General features: G+C 39.2%; 1 protein-coding gene across 4 annotated transcripts in view; it reads right to left on the reverse strand.

Moving 5' to 3' along the window:
• Positions 1 to 2029: 2029 nt before the first annotated feature.
• TPRA1 (transmembrane protein adipocyte associated 1) overlaps positions 2030 to 21140 on the reverse strand; it is a 32122-nt gene continuing 13011 nt past the window's right edge. For all 4 annotated transcript variants that reach the window (XM_058170645.1, XM_058170644.1, XM_058170642.1 and 1 more), the window contains 8 exons: positions 15899 to 15985; positions 14841 to 14913; positions 12263 to 12342; positions 10585 to 10695; positions 10323 to 10383; positions 9372 to 9474; positions 6832 to 6912; positions 2030 to 4979 (listed from right to left, as the gene is read on the reverse strand). In XM_058170645.1, the coding sequence (XP_058026628.1) occupies positions 4745 to 4979; positions 6832 to 6912; positions 9372 to 9474; positions 10323 to 10383; positions 10585 to 10695; positions 12263 to 12342; positions 14841 to 14913; positions 15899 to 15985 (831 nt within the window). In that variant the 3' untranslated portion in view covers positions 2030 to 4744. The remainder of the gene's footprint in view (positions 4980 to 6831; positions 6913 to 9371; positions 9475 to 10322; positions 10384 to 10584; positions 10696 to 12262; positions 12343 to 14840; positions 14914 to 15898; positions 15986 to 21140) is intronic.

Here is a 21140-nt window from a genome sequence, read left to right on the forward strand (position 1 = left end):
TGCGCATGCGCAAACTCTTCTGTACATGCGTAGAGGGTAAAAAACAGCAACGATTGGGCATATAGACGGAGCCTCGAGCCACCATCACTACCCGTTCTCCGAACCACCGGCCGTCATTGCTAGTGGTTCGGCCAAACCGGTCTAAACTGGGAGTATTTCACCCCTGGTTGGTGATCATATTGATTAAACAATAGTGAATCTATTCTGGAAGTCCTCGAATATGATTGCAAACATTAAGAAACATACAAACTCAACTGAGAATGAGGGTGATGAAACCCATTAATTTGCCACTTGTGGAATGTTACCTATGATCTATGTTTTCTCTTGTTTAACTCAGTGGAGGGTTGCTATCAGTTTGCACCAGATCGGGAAAACCTGTAGCGCGGCAGTGGGAGGCTCCACCGACCCGCACAGATGCTTCTGTGCATGCACAGCAGCATTGAATGCATGCGCAAGCGTGCACGCACCCACAAGCAAACAGGTAGCAATGGATTTTGAAACCCACCCCTGGTTTAACCCCCATGTATCTTCTTCTGTATCCTATATGAAGACTTGATCCTCCCGCTTAATAAACATTTTCACTTTGCCTTAAATATTCAGGATTTATACTGTTGAGAGGAGCAAAAAAAAACTCTTTTGTAAAGTTAGACTCCTAAATTTGAGAGCAAGTTTTTATCAGTTCCAGGGCACATTCAGGTGCCCAAGTTTTAAAGGGAACAATACAATTTATAGTATGTTTGTTTTGAATTTATATTGTGCCATTCAGAGTAATAATAGAACAAAGTACTAGTATAAAATACTAGCTGTCTGGTTTTTTTTTCAAGCCCCATTCAAAATGCTGCATTTCTGTTTAATTTAAAGTCTAAAACAGCTTGCAGGACCCGCCAAAGATAACCAGGGAAATTTGGGTTATTGTGGTTAAAGGAAGTTTTGCTTTCTCAGTCAGTCAGCACCAATTTTGCAACTCATGATTTCATTCTTTTTCATTTACCCAGATGTTTAATTATGGACCAGTGAAGTTGCTGCCATTTTTCACTGATCATAATATTTTATATTTCTACAGACCCGGTATCCACGACGATGAAAGACAAGTTTAATAAACAGACAGGAGTTTCAAAAATAGTGCACTTTATTGAGCTAGAGGGACTTACTCAAAGCAAGCACTGGGGAAAAGAGAATAGTTTTACCATAACTTCTTTGTATCTAGCTAAGCAACCTAAACTGGATCTCACTTTCACATGTGAATCCAAAAGTAGAAGGATAGTCCTCCACTAACAGCAGTTCACTAAGTGATCCTTGGAAGTTACAATGGCACTGAAAAAAGTGACATGACTATTTTTGACACCGATTATTGCAGAATCCCCATGGTCACATGACCAAAATTCAGACCTTTGGGAACTGGCATGTTTTTATGACAGTTGCAGTGTCCCAGGGTCATGTGATCCCCGTCTGCGATCTTCTGACAAGCAAAGTCAACGGGGAAGCCAAATTTGCTTAACAACCATATTACTAACTTAACACCTGCAGTGATTCACTTAATAACTGTGAAAAGTTGTAAAATAAGAGCAAAACTCACTTAACAACTGTCTTGCTTATCAACGAAAAATTTGGGCTCAACTGCGGTCATAAGTCGAGTACTACCTGCATTAAAGTGATTGTTTCCTTCTTCAATTTATCAATTTATATTTAAATAAATAACAAGGTTTAAGATGGTTCTTCTTCAAAGACATTTGCTTAATCAAATTTAAAATGATATCAAACCCAGTTAGTTCTAGGCTGATGTGACACTAAGCCCTATCTGAAGGTGTGATCACAAAATACCACTCTAAAACCTAAGTCAGATTTGAGGAAAAATAAACTAAACAATGACTTTTTTCCTTAAAATAAAAGCATTTCATTACAGTATAGCAGGCTACCTTAGTTTTTTTTTTGGGGGGGGGGAATTAGCAGAAAAATATGAGGACATGCAGGCAGATCATCTATGGTGGGGGAGATGTCTTCATTTAAGTCAAAGATCATTTATTTTACAGACAAAAATATACGTAGCTTTATTTTTAAAGTTTGTTCCAACATTTCATGAGACATGCAATACATTCACCTCCACAAACATTGTCCGTTTATGGATGGTATTTTGCTCTGAACATGGAAGGCATTATCTATATACATTATCTTTAAAATCAGTATACTTGGAAGAAGACGTTTCTTTCACTTAGTGCAGTTTCTCCTCAGCAGCAGAAGACAAAGGTAGATATATAAAGAGGCATTTAACAATCAAGTCATCATGGTGATGAACAAGAGGATTCTACAGTGGAAAAGTGATCATAGTTGAGTGAATGGCTGATATTTGATGCAGAACATGGTTAGTAAAAATATCTGAAATGTCATCTCACCCCGATTCACATTATCCAAGATATCCTTCTTCATATTAAGAATCCTTTCATTTTGCACATGCACCTTAATGTGCCGGAAGCTTTCTCCAACTTTATTTCTTCCAGGTCTGTGGGTCTATAACACCAATCCGCTCTAATGAGAATAGCCCATGTAAAGGATATTGGGGCATTCTGGCTGGGGAGAAGAAAGAGATTGGGATATCCTATAGAAGTAGGGAATTGAGAAATTAATAAAAACTGACCAGTTGTCTGGGAATACAGGTTTTATATGATCCAGCTCGCATAATGCTGCAATAAATTCTCATTTCTGAACACAGGCTTCCACCAGCCTAATTCCAATTAACACTATAAAGATTAATGAGATGTCACTTACAAATTATGTAAGATTTCTTGCCTCAAGACAATAATGCTGCTAACCCAACAAGTCAAATTACGGTCACCAAATTGTGATGTTTAGAAATAACTACTCTGGTCAACAGCAAAATTAAAGACAAATTTTTGTTTTCTACCATATCAGACATGCTAATCTTCATTAACAACACATCCAAATAGCAGTTTTAAGCATGAGTCTTCTTTTTCTGAATTTAGATCATTTTGAAACTCTTAAAATCAAGGTCTTATGTACATTGGTGTTGGCTTGGCAAGCAGAAATCACAAATGGCAGAATTTTCAGGAAAAGGGGAAGAATATTTCTGCATTCAGGAAACAAAATGTTAATTTTTCTTTCTGTGCCTCAGTTTTAAAGAGGTTTCCTTAAAGCAAATCCTGTAATTTCAAAGAAAATTGCTTTGAGTTTCTGGAATCCTAACCTTATTCATCCATTTGCAGCATAAATGATCCTGAATTAATGCCATCGTAACAGGAAAAAGACATTCTGGTTTGTCATTCTTATTTTATGGAAATTAAAATCCAATTAGCTGTGCCTGCATTTGCCTCCTAGCCAATCTCTATTCAAATAATTTTACCCACAGTTCGCACACTATTAAGGGTGCCCATAATTATGCATTTTCCACTAAACCTTACAGCAAGAACATTCATAACAAAAAAAAACTAGGCATAATGCATGGCACAAAATGCAAACTTTTTAGAATGTTTTAGATATGCTATTTTTCTCCTTGCCTTCAAAGTATAGCCAATCCTATATTAGAATACTCTCTTTCCAGAGACATCTTGATTATAATAAAAGAAATTAACATTCCTTCACTTTACTAATCTCATAGAAAAGCCCTCAGAAGTCTTCCAAATTCAGGCATTACCAACATCACTAATGCAAATCATCAGCCAAGTGTTACCAAAGGTTTCAGAAAAATCAGTCCCAACACTACCCTTACAATACGGTCCTAACCAGGAGACCCAGACCACAACTAATATTATAAATAGTTTGTTTTTAATCTAGACCTCATAGTCACTTCAGGTTTGCATTCTATTTAGATGCAAGCATCAACAGCAAGCTGTCTAAAACATTTCTATTTCTATCTGCTCTTCTGTCCTTTTCATTTTAGAATTTCTATCCAAGCTATCTTCTCCCTACTCAATCCCATTTGCACAGAAGTGTTGTTGGTCTTACAGTACATCATTCCATAACACTCTCTTGACTACATTCTCATTCTGAAAATTATACAGTGTATGAAACATGCCTGCATGTCAATAAATCACAGTAGTTCAGTAGCACAGCAATGTGTTCCAGAGACCTTTCCTTGCTGAGTACTTTCCTTCCCTCTCCTTCTAGATGTAAGTTCTTTTTAAAATACAATATATTCCCAACTTCCCTGGGAAGAATTATGAGATGCTCAAAAGCTTCTAGAGTTCTCTCACCTCCATTTCAAGCATAGGCCAGTTGCCCAAAATGTAGGAACTATGCTATTAGCCTCCAATTCCAAAGTGAAGATTACTGCTGGGAATTTGAACTTGTTCGGAATATAAATAATAACTAAATCAAACCTAAAAATAAAATAAAATGCGAACAAGGCATTCCAACCTTAAATTTCAAATTGTTTGTGTGTGGGTGTATATCCGAAGGAACAGTCAATATTCCTGATAGAATGTGCATTTTACCACGAACAAAAGGTGACAAACGGTCTAACCATGTAGATTTGGAACGCCAAGAATATGAAAAGTCAGCATTTATGCATGTCTGAAATGAAGCTGATCTGTATGTTGTCTCACGAAGATGAGTACTGTCCTTCCAGGAAGACTACAGTTGCCAATTTTATGTTCCATATAGAATTTAAATATCTTTTTTTAAAAAACATCTCCAATGAAAGAGAAGACAAACACATTAGAGTTCCAAAAGATTATCTGAATGGAACAATGGGTGCAAGAGAAAGTTATTCTTTCAACCACTTCATCTGCCTTTAGGAGTTAATGGCTTTCCATCGATCACTGTCAATGCTATTGATGCTGCCCACATGGTACGGCATGGAAGCAACATCGTCCAGGTATGCTGTGGTGTCAATCTGAGTGCTGGAGTAGAAGCCAGAATCTAGCCCTTCTTTTTTGGTTACCCCATAAGCGTGGGGAAGATGCACATCGACATCCTCAGGTTCATCCACCTGGCATTTATAGGAGAAGAGGATCTTTGGTTCAGACCTAAAATAATGAGAAAGAAAAGGAGAAGGTCCTCTAGTTCTGGGTCTTTATTTGAATAAGGTTAAGTTTTGATGTGCTATATCCCTAGCACTGGGAAAAGAAGCTCTAGTATTATCTAACTTTAACAGGCATAAAAATACTTATATCTAACTCATCAAGTAATAAAACAGATGAACGCTTTGCTCGCTCTAAAAATCACGCTATGTATATTATAAATTAAAATTAAAACCCACCCAGAGTAAACTGTCCAGAGTTAAATATGAGATGGGCAGCTATATAAATTGGAATTAATTAATTAATTAATTAAAATAACCCCCTCAAGCAACAACATGGGGAAAATGTTGTTCTAGAATGCTCCTTTTTTATACTCTTAGTTAATTACCACAATGCTCAGCTTTTTAAAAACATGATTTATGCCTGTGGCATCATTTCCCTGTGCTATCTGCTGCAAGGAACAGCTGTGTGAAGCAGAAAAAAGGCTGAGCTTCTGCCCTTTTAATAGAGAGATTACCAGCTGATGAGGTTTGTCCATTAAATTCAGGAACCCTCTTCCTTTTCACTAAGCAATCCAACAAATACATTTCCAGTAAATCAAAAGCTAACTATAAAAAATATGCAAGTCCTGGACAAGTCTGCCTGGACATAAAATAGACAGAATAATTGATCAGCAATTTAAATTATTTCAAGTATTTCTCAATTACCCCATGTGGCCACTAGATGGCAGTCTAAATTCAATAGATATTCTTTTAGAACACTGGCAAAAAGAATTCCTGGTATTTACTAACCCTGGGAGTTAGAATTGCTTTATTCACCAGTTTAGCTAAACTGCACTTTAATTTTTTTAAAAATAGCCTTATTGTCTCCATTTCACAGAGCAACATAATGTATATCTGTTGCTGGGTGGGAAATTTTGGAAATTGAAATCCAAGACTGAGAAATATAAAGGAAAACTTGAATTTACGGCACTTAGAAACTTTCTTACCATTTCATCTTATATTTTCTTTTTTAATTATAATTAATATATTAATTACATATTAAATTATATAACACAATAACAGAGTTGGAAAGGGACCTTGGAGGTCTTCTAGTCCAACCCACTGCTCAGGCAGGAATCCCTGTACCATTTCAGACAAATGGTTGTCCAATCTCTTCTTTAAAACTTCCAGTGTAACCCATCTAAAATATTCTAACTTTTTAGATTAAGAGTAGATTCAAATGATTACACAATTTTAAATGTTGAGATTATTTTATTGATTTATACAGGTGATCCTCAATTTATAATCATTTATTTAGCAACAGTTTGAAATTATAACAGCACTGAAAAAAGTGATTGACAACTGGGCCTCACACTTATGGCCACTACACTATCCCCTAGGTCATATGATCAAAATTGGAGTGATTGGCCACCTGGCATGCATTTACAGTTGCAGCACCTTTGTATTATGTGATTGCCATTTTTTGACCTCCCCACCTGGCTTCCAGCAAGCAAAGTCAGTGGAGAAGCCGGGTGACCGCATGATTCACTTAACAACTGCACAGGGTGACTGCATGATTCACTTAACAACTGCAGCAATTTGCTTAACAACCCTGTCAGAAAAGGTTGTAAAATCAGACATGACTCACACAACAACTATGTTTCCATCAAGCATTGGAAATTCTAGTCCCAACTATGGTGGAAAATAGAGGATTTCCTGTACGCTTTTTTAATTTGCTGTTCTCATTACTGTTATTAGAAGTTTCAGTTCAATTACTGTATAATGAGGAAGTTATTTGTCTGCTGTAGTCTAAACTTCCCTGGTCACATAAAAAAAGAAAATTAAGGGACTATAATAAAATAAATGAAAAAGCTTACCCAAAGAAACTTTTCAGAAATGCCACATAGATGAGTGGAGCAAAAAAGCTGAAGTAGAGGAAGGTGGTGGCATCCACACAGCTGTGAACAGATAAAATACAAAAACATTTAGCATCTGCTTCTACACGGCTAACATGCATGTCATGGGCTCAGTTTTCAGGACAGGCTTGTATTCCTTGACAAAAGAAAAGCCAAGAAAGAAGGCTTAGTAAATATATGCTTTCAGAGGAGACGGTTCCCAGGCCCGGCTTCTTCCTTCAAAGGCCTCCAGGCAGTCAAGGTCAGAGTGTCTACGATACTTTCAGAGTTTCACCACAAAAAGGTCTTTTATCATACAGTGTTTGCACAGCCTAGGGGACAAAGGGGCCACAAACATAGTTCAATGACTGCACTAAACCTATCCTCAATAATGCGTAGGGCCATCGGGTCTCTCTTTTTTTTTTTGTTACATCATAGCACAGCAATTGCCAAATCAAAATATCCTCAAAACAAATCACAATATTATTCTCCAGCTGTAAGGTTATCTACACCCAACTACTAGGGAATAAATGAATGCTACTTTTATATCACAAAATGAGCAAAGGAGTGTGTGTGTCTAGGGCTACTAAAAATTCTACGCTTGTCGTATATGGGGTTTTTTTTCTATCGAAGCAACCTGGTCTACCCTAATATGAAGCGGAGCATATTGCTTCCTTTTTGCCTTTCAGCCCCAATCCAGGAGCCCTCACAGGCAGTCACTTTCACGACAAACTATTTTGTGTTAAATTTACTGACAAAGAAATAAAGGGAGACTAGTATAGATCTATTTCAAGCTATTTAGCTCTCATCAGCTAGCCATACCCTTCTATGGCAAGCCTAAATAGCTTGAAATAGATCTATACTAGTCTCCCTTTATTTCTTTGTCAGTAAATTTAACACACACACACACACACACACACACACACACACACACTCACAATTACATGAAACAAACAAATAAAAAAAACCCTAACTGTCTCTATGGAGCCCGACCTATTGCCACCCCAATGCAAGGCTGAGGAAAAAGCCATATTTTTAGGACTTTTTCGGAAACAGGTAGGTTGAGCTTTGGAGAGATTCTGTCCCAGGGTACAGGTGCTGTAACTGAGGGGAGCTGCTTCCTGGTACCAATAGATGCCATTCCTTAAAACTACTTATTTTTCCACAGTTCACGTTTTTCATTGTTTTTAACAGTGTTTGTTGTAAGATGGGGATTATATAAATGTTTTAAATAATCAAACACAGTCATGGCAAGGAAGCCTGGGGTTCCTTTTGCTTTTTCTGGTTTATTTTCCATGAGAAGTTTAGTTTGTGAATTCATGCTCACAACCTTACTTATATAAGAGACTAAAGCAAAGTCTGACTCCTGTCCCTTCCCACTCCATTTAGCACCTACTTTAAGTTTGTCACTTTCGTTAAATCCATCACCAGTACAGGATATTGACAGCAAGGCGTTTACAGTAGGCATAAGATGAATGTGGTAATCTGGATTTTCCATACGACTGAGCCAAGCAGACAGTGGCTCTTAATGATGCCTCTCAGCGCTTTGCACATGTTTTGCTACCTTGTTTCTGTTACTTTAACAGAAGTTAGCAGTTGCTAACTTCACTACTACTTCTTATAAGAAGTGAGCCAATGCACCTTAGGGTACTTGATAGTGCAGTTCCCAAATCCACGAGGAAGAATAGTAAATCATTCTTTTATAAGAAAAATAGCTCTTTTACAGGGGGAAAAAGGGGTCTTCTCTGGGAGTCTCAGTTTTTGCTCTTCCTGTTCCTCTTCAGTGGACCAGACCTGCCTCCGGGACCTAACCTGGTCTCCCTCTTGTTATTTGCACTGGCCAAATGTTTGGGAGGTTGGCCTAAGGCCAAACACACACAACGTTGAGATCAAATTGACTGCCTGTGAGGCCCCAGCTCCAATGTTTCAACTAGGGAAGGAGGAGCTGCTGGCCTAAGAAACCCGCAAGATTCTCACATGCTCCCAGGACGAAGATGAAAAATTAATGTATTTGCCATGGCAACTACAAGTACAAGAAAGTAGCACACCACGAGATGAATTACTCCAGGCTCCAAAGAACATTCTCCCTGCATGTGAAATAAAGGGGGAGATCTTTGACTCACTGTTTGGTTCAGCCTACTTAACACAAAGCAGTGCTCAAAGCAACAGGGACCAAATGTCTTGACTTCCTCCCACTGACCTTTACAAAGATAAGAGAAGGACAGAGACAAAAGTCTTTAGATTTAGGAATCAGCCTACAGTGATTATTGTCTAATATGGAATAGAATTCACTCCCCATCAAAAGGAAGAAAGGGACCGGGCCAGAAATGATGACTTCCATATGTAATGGCAGAAAAAAGACTCCAAGGGCCACCCATGAGGGCACCACTGGGACGGGAAAAGAACTGTCCCCAGTTAACTTCAGAAAAAGCTAATCTTGATGAAAAATTGGTTCAAAACTTTGCCCCCACCAAAAAGTCATTTAATGGTTCTATGGCTCTATCAGACTTCAGAATACCTACCATAAGCCTTCAATGATACCTGCACAGAGCAGAGCACTGCCGATACCTTGCACTAAATTGAGCACAGCAAGAATTCCTGCATAGATATAGAAACTCTTCCTTGCTGGAAAAACACAAGAGACAGAAACAACAATTTACTGAATGAAAAAAAAAGAAGAAGGAGGAGGAACACACAGTAAATCCAGCTCTGAAAGCACTTGAGCACAAAATGCCAATTTCACAGCACTTTCCATTTATGATTGGACTATCTAATTATGTGCAATTTTAACATAATTTGAATTTGCTCATTCTCCTACTGCTTCTTCCTATTATGGTGTAAAAGGCCATCCTGAACGGCACTCATCCATTTCATTTCTTCCACTGCACTTGAAGGTTAACTTCATTATAAAGTTAACAAAGACCACAATGATATATTTCGTGCTACGTGTAACCACAGTTTAAAACTGAAAAATTGAATGCAGGAAAGGGGGAGTCATTTGAAAACACCCGTGGGGCATGGTTGCTTCTCTCACCAAGAACATATTTTACCTGGTATGAAGTAAAGAAAATCCAAATTAGGTGCTCTATTGTAGATTTCAGGTGCTACAAGACTGCTTTTCCCAGGAAGGGTCTCGGTTTCTCTTCTCCCCACCCCCACCCCTGTGTGAAGTAACAGGTGCAAAAATCTTATCTCAAGTACAGAAGGTCCTGAGGCCAGAAGCTGATGACTGCACTAAGTGCCAACTTCTATAACTCTGCCCAGTTTGGAGAATGCTTTTGTTATCAGTTACCTCAAGGAATAATAGATTCAGTGCTACTATAGCTACACCTGGACCTTTAAAGAAGAAAATGCCTGAGTTTGACCTGCAAGACAGCAGCAGCAGCAGCAGCCTGCCTTTGGGAACTACGGAAATCCTAAAACTGCAGAACTGGACAAAATAGACTAGCTTGACGAGAGAAAAGTTAACTTACATGGCAGAGAAATACGATCCTTCAAGGGAGTTTTAGGAAGCATCACCACAAAGGAATAAACCTATCATAAAGAGAAACAGCAGATGGATGGGTGTAGAGGCTGTTAATGGCAGTCAGAGAGTATCCAAGATCCTGCCTTATTTTATTTGGGACTATATTGTTGTATTTACAAGATATTGATAAGATTTTTAAAAGGCAATTCTAATTATCCAGGAAAAATGCCAATGTTTTGTTGCTCAAAAAAGTCTACTTCCCTACTTACCAGAAAGAAGAAACTAGAGCTGGCAAGCCAGAAATGCCTTCCTCCGTGGCTATAAATATTAAAATCTTCTGCTGAGAGTTGAGCATCAGGATAACGGATTTCCAGAGTTCCCTGAAAATTGATAGGGAGCAATGAGAAAGGACATTCTGTAAATGTTTACAAAAATGCTCCTATTTTCATTCTGGTGAAATGAAATTTGATCACTGAAAAGCTAGCACTTTGTATCACACCATCTCTCACTCAGCCTATTCTGCAATATGGAAGCTTCAAAATATTTGCTGTACCTGGAACCATGTTAGCTTTTGGATTTAATTCCCAGGGTAGAGATAGAGACAAATGAGATTCCATTAATGTACTTTAGATTGCTCCCATGTTGCTTGGCGAAATTAAAAAAAAGAGCCGTAATAGTTATGGTAGAAGAAAATGGCACCTACAACAATTTCAGTAACATTAGATATTTAACATAACCCTAACCTTGACCAGGATTTGACAGGAAGTCACGGATTTCCTGATTTTACAACTCCTGTATTTGCTTCTTCTGTACCAAACAGAAATCTCATAGTTTGACTGCAAAAGAATATTTATGGCACAGAAAATGACATCCTACAAAACAGTCTATTTATTCACTTGTATCTTTGTTTCCAGATTTATATCCTACCACAATTGTACTACACTCTCTGTAATTCACAATAATAAACAAAGCACAATAATCAAACAAACATAGCTTATAAATGCATTAAAATAGGGTCCCTTTGCTGGCTGAGGGACTCTAGGAGTTGAAGTCCACAAGTCTTAAAGGGACCAAAGTTGGAGACCCCTGCATTAAAACATCCCAACATAACATATGGAATCCAAACCCCAAAGTCCCCCAGAAAAGCTCTATTTTTAACTTTTTCCAGAAGCTGATAGGCAGGCCTCTAATGGGAGATAATTCCTGAAAGTCAGCCATATCATGGAAAAACACGCTTTGCCGAACCCCTACCCCCACCACCTGAAAATGGGGAACAACTAGCTGCTTCTCCTGGCATGATCAAAAGTGTTTCTGCAGCCCTGCAGAAAATTTAGCACCAAAAACTGTGCAAGTTAAAACCAGCAGAAATAACTAGTTGTCCACTAACAATGAGACGGGTAGGATGACTCTTAGAGCCATGATGGTATTAACTCGCTCTTCTTTCTGGCTTCTTTCTCCTGCCCTTTGCACAAATTAATAATCTTGGCAGCATGCACAATGGCTTAGATATCAAACACTTATTGTATGTTTACATATTTGCTATCTCTGGCCTGAGAATCATTGGCTTCTACCTCAATCCTCTCAACATGTTTACATGCTAGATGTTTTATACTTACCAGCATTAGACAAGGCAATAAAGTAATGAAAGCTTAGTTAGTGCTTCATGCAAAGCCAGCCAGTGTGATTTGTACAACATGATGTATACCAGTGGTTTAGTCAATAAACTATTAAACTAACCACGGCTTAGTGCAATTTTTCAACTTGGGATTCTTGAATTCAAAATAACATTCAAGATTATTTCCTTCCCAACTTGTCACAAAATATATCTTACATGGTTTCCAGCTTTAGTTTACTTTATACCATCTCCTAGAATTTTGCAGCAAAGAATTGCCTTTCCTTGAGAGCATAACCTAGACAGGCAGGTGTTTCTGCCTTAATGATGCTTACCTGTGTCACTGAGTAGGCCAACGACAGAACAGTGGTGATGCCCAGGACACGCTTGACACTGGATTTGCTCTCCAGGTGACCTAATTGAACAAAGATCATACTCAGAATCAATCCATGAACAGCTTAGAGTGCCTGCCTCTCACATCAATCTACTCAGAGCTTTTTTAGCTTCTAAATCCAAGAATCCAGAATTCATTTTAACTATTTACAGGTCACAGAACTGCAAACCTGTAGGTTTACACAGTGTAATCCTGCTGGGTCACAAAATAACTACGCATTCTGGCTTGGCACTGTATGGAAACCAGGCCATTATAGCTTAGTAAACACCCCACAGTTGAAAAAAACTCATTATGAATCAATCCCAATAATCCTCATGAACATTTTATTATATGGACTATGTTACGCACTGCAGCTGTGAGGAAAGGGATCACATAAGAAGAGAATGGAATAGTGGCCTATGTTAAGACAGGTGGCCAATAAATTTTACAAATAAATAAATAAACAGTGCAAGATTGCCAGTTACTGAAGATCAGAGGATCCTCAGACCAATCCAGCAATATTGATCTTGCATATATCAAGCTTCTCCCTTACATTGCCTGATACAGAGATAAGCAGCATAAAGTTAAGGTATGAGCATTACACATCAACACACTTGAAAACTTGAAATTGTTATATCAATACACTTTGAAAGAGTGTCAGGTTTTTCTCCTTCAACTCATCCTTCATCCAGCTGCACTAAGCTAGAAAACATTTCTGTACGCAAAGAATACGCAATGTACCCTGTCTCTCTTAACACCAAATAAGTATTTCCTCAAGCTATTCTCAGGATGAAAAGGTAGGGATCAAAGCAGAATAATTCAAATGCTTTGGGAGAGCAGCCCATGGGACAAGCAGTCTATTTGTATTCCACCTGCCTCCAGAATCACAGGGAGCCACAAGGGAGGGACAGGATTAGCTCCTTCTATCTACAGGTAACATTACATGATGATGGTAGCTTCCAGTACAAATTAGACTTGCATACAGATTTTGTCAAACCATATATGCATCATAAATCTAACTATCACACCTTACTCTGAAATAGTCTTCTCCAATCTGGTAATTTATGATGCGCTGAACTACAATGCCCATCACCCCCAATACACACATTTTCAAGCTAGAAATGATCAACTTTATGGCTCAGCTCATTGGAGGGCATGAAATTAGCATCTGAAATACTTAGGTGTGCATAAGATATTTCAAGTGTGAATTGTTTAGGATTTAGGATGTTCTGCTTCCTCGGTTTCAAAATATCTCATTTCAGGGGAAATTCTGTTGTTTTTAGAATAAAAGGGACTGTTTCCTCCTTTGGCAAGTGTTTCAAGCTCAAAACAAGTTCTCACTCTGTTTCGAGTGTAAAATGCATTTTGAACCTGAAATTATTTGAATTTGAAACATTTTGCACATCATTAGAAATAATACATTGTGAAGCCAGTATTTTAATCACAAGTCTTAGATCATTTGAAAGCCCAGTGCTAGGATTTGGAGCTTTTCAGCCTTCTTTAAAAATGATTTCATTCAATGTTATTCCAGCTGCATTGTTATCCCAACATATGAGCTGCATAGTAACCCTCCTTACCGATTGGATATTGTCATCCTGGAGTGGATTCCTATGCTCGTCATTATTGTTTTAAGACTGGATGAGAGGATCAAATTTTGGTGAAAAGAAGACTCTTAAAGCTAATTTTAAAAAAGTTTGCAATATATATGGAGACACTGCTGCAAATGGGGTGGTGGTGCAAGAAATTTAAGACTACATATGCCTTATTCCCAGTCAGAGTAGGGCACTGTTTCAAATTTCAGAGCAAGCACTTGGAGGCCTGGTTCAAACCATGAATTCACTAAAGGTTGGCTGTTTTGCTCTCTCAGTCTAACATATACCCAGAGTATTGTTGTGAATAGGAGGGGCAATATACAGAAATGAAAAATAAATAAAATTTGTGATTTTATAAAAAAATATGTACTAAGCAGAAAATACACTGGAACTGAATCAATAACTTAACAAATGATTTTATTCAATAAAAGACTAGCAATAGCAATAGCCTTTAAACCAGTGGTCTCCAACTTTGGCAATGTTGAGCCTCAACTCCCAGAATTCCCCAGCCTGCTTTGCTTTGAAGTCTGCCAGGCTTAAAGTTGCCAAGGTTGGAGACCTCTGCTTTAGACATATATACTGTCCCATAGTGCTTTACAGAACTATCTAAGTGATTTACAACGTCAGCATATGGCTCCCAACAATCTGGGTCATCATTTTATTGACCTCAGAAGGATGGAAGTCTGAGTCAGTACCTTGAGCCAGTCAAGATCAAACCCCGGGCAGTGGGAAGAGTTAGCCTGCAATACTGCATTCTAAACACGATGCCACCATGGCTCATTATGTGGGTGTCATCTACTACTTATTTACTTCTTCTTTTAATGCAGGGAATATTTATATTGAAATACTACTTCTTGTATAAATTGATTACTGCTTAATTTTGCATTTTACTACTACCCAATATTTTAATTTATAAAAAAGGAAAAAATACTAAGAAAGACTTCTTACCAAATGCAAGGCCCAAAATCACCATGCTCAGCTCAATGGCCAGAAGGAAAAATCTTGTGATTTCCCACAGGATCTAGAGATGACAGCACAGATCAGAGAGCCAAATTCAGCAAGCCAAAGGGAGAGTAAATGTGCAGCATTAGTAATTTGAACATTAAAAGACACTAATTCTCCATTTTTAAATAAATACATTATACACATTTCTGCTTATTTGAATAATCACTATGATATACAATAACTATTGGCAGGATCTGGCTATGATATATCAACATTTTCTTTTTTGTACATATATATCAACTATAAGTGCTTCTTATCAAATTATTCAGGCAGCAATAAACTCCTAATTATTGCTCAGGAAATTTTGTTCCCTTGGCCACAACAATTTGAGAACATAAAAGTAATTCTTATTGCTTTTTTTCTCTAGCTTCAATTACTCAAGAGGATGACCTTCAGCTTTTTACTTCATGTTTTGACACTTCCTTTGAAGTGTTTCTCTTAGCCATAAGTTTTGTTTTTTTTTGTTTACATTTATATCCCGCCCTTCTCCGAAGACTCAGGGCGGCTTACAATGTATAAGGCAATAGTCTCATTCTATTTGTATATTTTTTACAAAGTCAACTTATTGCCCCCAACAATCTGGGTCCTCATTTTACCTACCTTATAAAGGGTGGAAGGCTGAGTCAACCTTGGGCCGGGCTCGAACCTGCAGTAATTGCAGGCTGCTGTGTTCTAATAACAGGCTTCTCTATTGCCTGAGCTATCCCGGCCCCTTAAGTTGCATTAACAACCCATCCTAAATTAGTTATTTGCCCTCTTTGGGTGGTTCCTTCCTTCTCACAATGTACCTTGATTATATTTTGACCACCTCTGAATCTCTCCAACAATATCAGGATAATAACCTAACTGAAGTTTCCAACTTTTTCTTTGAGAGGTGTATGCCAGATACTTGAGCATATCTGTATTATCGTATCTGATTATAAGTTAATATTAAATTCAATATTGAAAGTGGGGAAGGGATCAAATCTAGATCTACCTCTTAAAATTAAAGCTGATCTCACCTTGTCAGTGACTGTAGCAGCAGTAGAAGCACTGACTGTCATGGAGACAACAGCCCGCGCAATCCCAACCACAGCGACCACAAACACCTGGAAGAAAATAGCTAGGAATTAAGGAAATTTTTTTTTTTTGCATTTATATCCCGCCCTTCTCCGAAGACTCAGGGCGGCTTACACTATGTTAGCAATAGTCTTCATCCTATTTGTATATTTATATACAAAGTCAACTTAATTGCCCCCAACAATCTGGGTCCTCATTTTACCTACCTTATAAAGGATGGAAGGCTGAGTCAACCCTGGGCCTGGTGGGACTAGAACCTGCAGTAATTGCAGGCAGCTGCTGTTAATAACGGACTGTCTTACCAGTCTGAGCCACAGAGGCCCTTCAATTTGTTGTACAGAGCTAACACATAGAGACTACCTTTCTAAAAATAAGAAGTTAAGACAGCAGAGAAAATAACAAATAACTGGGAAAGTTATAGACAAATAAGCATCAGGTTTCCTACACTAGATTTTTTTTTCATTAAGGGATACAGAAATGCTTCAAGGTTGAGTTCTTTAAGATACTTCATTATCTTATTCTCTTCTTTGATTTTAAACTTAATAGCATTTCAAAGCACAGTGATGCTTGTTTATATTCTAATACTATAAATACTGTAGATATCAACAGTCACTCCCACAAGGTATCAAGAAACTTCTGAGCTTGGATTTACTCCACAAGTCATTTACTAAAAGAAAAAGAATGCAAAAGGATTTAGAAATAGGAAAAATAAACAGTAAATGATTCCTAAGCAATTGGGCTGCTTTCAAACCTAATCTGACCTTTGCTAAAGCCCACCAGTGTCTCATCATTTTATTATTATTGTATGGCACATTCACATCCCATTTTGGTAAAAACACAAGAGATAAAAATACAAAATATGAATTATAAATATATATCTAGATTACAGAAAAATGTTTTACTTCATTTGTCACAGCCAGGAAACCAACAAAGTCTCCATTATAGACTCAGTTTTTGGCACTCTGTCACTATATGTTGAATAGTTTTTCAGCCCCACAGTCACAATTTGTGATGGCACTTTGCCCCACTTATGTCTATCTGGCATTTATGACTAGGATCTCAGCAGTCTTGTGGCTCAACCAACAAATGCCTTGTATCTACAGTTATGAGACCTAGGGAAGTCTCTTTAGGCCAGAGATAGGTATTTTACAGCCTATGGGCCACATCTGGCCCTTTCATGTCCCTGTTCAGCTTGCAGTGGTGGTGGGGGGCAGTGGCTCTCCACAACAGCCCAATTTCTCATGTGGCCCCTTGGGAAAATTAATTGTCCACCCCACCCCCTCCACCCCCGCTTCAGGACCTTCAGGCTACGAAGATACACCTGAATACACACAAAGAATGTCCAGTCTCAGAAAGCACTGTCAATTAAGGGAAATTCCTTGCTCACCAAAGCACATCACTATATATGCTTTCCTAGTAAGACAGACAGACATATATACACACACAAATATACACACACAAACACAGACACATATGAGAGAGACAGAGAGAGAGAGAATATGTTGACATTTCCTGGTTACACCTGTACAATGTTCACAGACATGACGCTTCCTCAGTATATGAGGAAGTACCTGTATATACTGTACACTTATAGTATATAATGAGTCCCACTACTTCCCCTAAGTTGACTCTACAGGATCCTTTCTAACGCTGCCCCAGTAAAATATATCTACTTTCTCTCTAAGATATTCCATTCCAATCACTACTGAAATGTTACATTGCTAGGCAATATCACAGCCTTTGCAGAATGCCATCCTTACAGGATAAACGCCTCCAATGTTATAGGACCAGAAATGCTGTTAAGGCTAATAAGTTACATTTGACTAACCTCAAACGTAGAAACTTGCATAAATGTCTCGCTATAATTTTTACAGCCTGCAGTACTATACATTTATCCTGCATACAATGTTTATAAATTGTGTTTAGTGACTGCATCCTTGCAATTCCAAAGCAATACAAGTTTGCGGCAGAACTTCTAAAGTCTCTTTTTGTTTGCCTCAATTTCCTGTTTTTCAAACTCTTATCACTCTGCTGTAGGTTACCTACTTTGCTTCCTTCTGAGCCTCTTTAGCTTTTGTTCTGTCCCGTAAAGTCATTTCAGTTCTGCAGCTAAACTTCAGTTAAGGTCTAAATAATTAATGATTCCAAACACTAAATAATGATTCCAAACACTTTTCCTTATTCTGGCCTGTGGCTTTTTACTAGAGCTGCACTTCCAAATTTTCCATTACACTCAGTTAACAAATACTGCAAGCCTGAAAAAAAGCAGCTTACATATTTTGCTGAGTAAACGAGTAATTGATGAAAATGCTTTACAAGAAGCCATCAAAGAGGGCATTTGGAAAGCAAGGAGACAGACTGAATCTGTTTCATAAATCCATTTTAAAAAGAGGAAGTTACTCAGAAGCCACTCCCAGGAAAAAAATTCCCAGCAGAAATTCCCAAAGATTCGGAAGAGAAGTAAGTACAAGGTCGGTAAGCATAAGAAAACCTGAAAGTGTGACAGAACTGTAGATGAAAGAACTGCAGAGGGAAAAGGAATGGGTGTTGCTTAGTTAGGTATTATCTGAGATCTCCCTCAATGAGTTCCATTACTTCTCCTAAATTTATTCTACAGAATGTGAAGCCATTTCTCTGGGATTAGGACAAGCCTCTTAAGCTATTGCCCCTCCCAGAAAGCCTACATATATGCAATTTTGTCCAGTTTTCCTGGGTGAACAGAATTTCACACCATATTCAGAGATTGTGTTTTCTGAGTTCCTTCTAAATGGTTAACTTTGCCATAGAGAAGAACGAATACTAAGAAAATCCTGTAGTGTTTTCAGGAAGACAGCTCCTAATTTATTCCTTGCTCTTCTATTTTAAGTGGAATTTTATACCATCAAGGTTTTACATATTCTATCTTGGAACATGTGCCATACCTGTGTCATACCTAGCAGGCATGACAACAGCCACGCAGCTAAGAAAAGCATGACTCACCTGAAATACCAGCCTCCTGTTAATACCAGCCTTTGATGGCTGTTGCCCCTATAGATTGTTTCACCTATCCACTGGCAGAACCATACTTCATTCCACATTGTGCCTAAGGCTAAAACAATATCATCCTCTTTCTGCAAGAGGCAAGCAAATCCTTTCCTTCCCTATTTTCTGAAGAAGAAATTCTTATGTAAAAGTGGAAAAGAAACTGCAAAACAGAAACACAAAACTGCTTGGGGAATGGGAAGAGAGAGTATCACAAATGCCAAAATAATTGAAGCGTTATCCCAACGCACACACACACAGAGAGAGAGAGAGAGAGAGGCAGAGAGAGATTCACAAACATATATATCACACAAAAAGTAGAATCTTTCAAAGTTAACTGAGTTTTCACTTAGAATAATAATTAGAAGCTTTAAGGCAAGGGTAACGAAATGTTTTTCTTCTCATTTAAATTCCTCTCTAATCTCCTTGCAACTGTTAACAAGAAATAGCCTTAAAAATGTGGCAATGTAGAAACTGTGCAACTAAAGGAACATCAGAAAACATGGACTTATCAATTCCTTCTTAGAGCCTTCAACTCATTCAGTTAGTGGTAAGCAACCCACTGATAATCAGGGTTTTGACCAGTGGTGGGTTTCTACTGGTTCGCCCCGGTTCAGGCAAACCAGTAGTAGCAGCGGCAGGAGGCTCCGCCTACCTACCCAGTCATCATCACGGACGCTCTGCGCATGCGCAGAAGCACCACACGTGAGTGAAGCAAGTTTTGACGTGTCTCTTGGTCTAGGTCAGAGAAAGGCAACATTCCACATGTTCCTGACCTAAAATTTCCCACTTCCTTCTCTATCAGCTACACTGGATGGCATTGCCACAGATCGGTCAGCAGAAGGATAGAGGGAGGGAAATTAGGAAACAAAAAAGAAAAATAGAGAGTACTTAAAAATAGAGAGTACTTAAAAATATGTTAATATCTGAAGTTATTTAAAGGGAGAACAATTTTGCAAGGAGAAAATAAATCAAAAAGAAAAAGGGGTTGTTCTCTTTTGTCTTCTTGAACAATGAGCACTACATTAACTAACAAATGCCAGGCACAAGTCAAATAATGTGTTACTAAGTTCAATTGCAAAATGTGACTGCCCATGTCAAATCAAGTTAACAACTAAAGAAGCGGCAATAAGGCCCTCCTCAAGAAGCCTGCCCTGGACCCGGCTGTTTTAGGTAATTATCGTCCGGTCTCCAACCTTCGCTTCGCGGCGAAGGTTGTAGAGAGTATGGTGGCATATCAGTTTCCCTTACACCTGGATGAAACTGTCTATCTAGACCCATTCCAGTCCGGTTTCCAGCCCGGTTACAGCACTGAGACGGCTTTGGTCGTGTTGGTGGATGATCTCTGGAGGGCCAGGGATAGGGGTTGTTCCTCTGCCCTGGTCCTATTAGACCTCTCAGCGGCTTTTGATACCATCGACCATGGTATCCTGCTGCGCCGGTTGGAGGGGTTGGGAGTGGGAGGCACCGTTTACCGGTGGTTCTCCTCCTATCTCTCCGATCGGCCGCAGACGGTGTTGACAGGGGGGCAGAGGTCGGCTCCGAGGCACCTCACTTGTGGGGTGCCGCAGGGGTCGATTCTCTCGCCCCTCCTGTTCAACATCTACATGAAGCCGCTGGGTGAGATCATCAGTGGCTTCGTGTGAGGTACCAGCTGTACGCTGATGACACCCAGCTGTACTTTTCCACACCGGGCCACCCCAACGGTTATCAAGTGCTGTCCCGGTGTCTGGAAGCCGACGGGTCTGGATGGGGAGAAACAGGCTCAAGCTCAATCCTCCAAGACAGAGTGGCTGTGGATGCCGGCATCCCGGTACAGTCAGCTGAGTCCACGGCTGACTGTCGGAGGCGAGTCATTGGCCCCGGCGGAGAGGGTGCGCAACTTGGGCGCCTCCTGGATGAACGGCTGTCTTTTGAAGATCATTTGACGGCCGCCTCCAGGAGAGCTTTTACCAGGTTCGCCTGGTGCGCCAGTTGCGCCTTTCTAGACCGGGATGCCCTATGCACGGTCACCACGCCTCGTGACGTCTCGCCTGGATTACTGCAATGCTCTCACATGGGGCTCCCTTGAAGGGCATCCGGAGACTGCAGTTAGTTCAGAATGCGGCTGCTGGTGATAGAGGGAGCCCCGTGGCTCCCGTGACACCTATCCCGCGCAGACTG

Source organism: Ahaetulla prasina, chromosome 2, assembly GCF_028640845.1.
Source record: "Ahaetulla prasina isolate Xishuangbanna chromosome 2, ASM2864084v1, whole genome shotgun sequence".
NCBI classification, from domain to species: domain Eukaryota; kingdom Metazoa; phylum Chordata; class Lepidosauria; order Squamata; family Colubridae; genus Ahaetulla; species Ahaetulla prasina.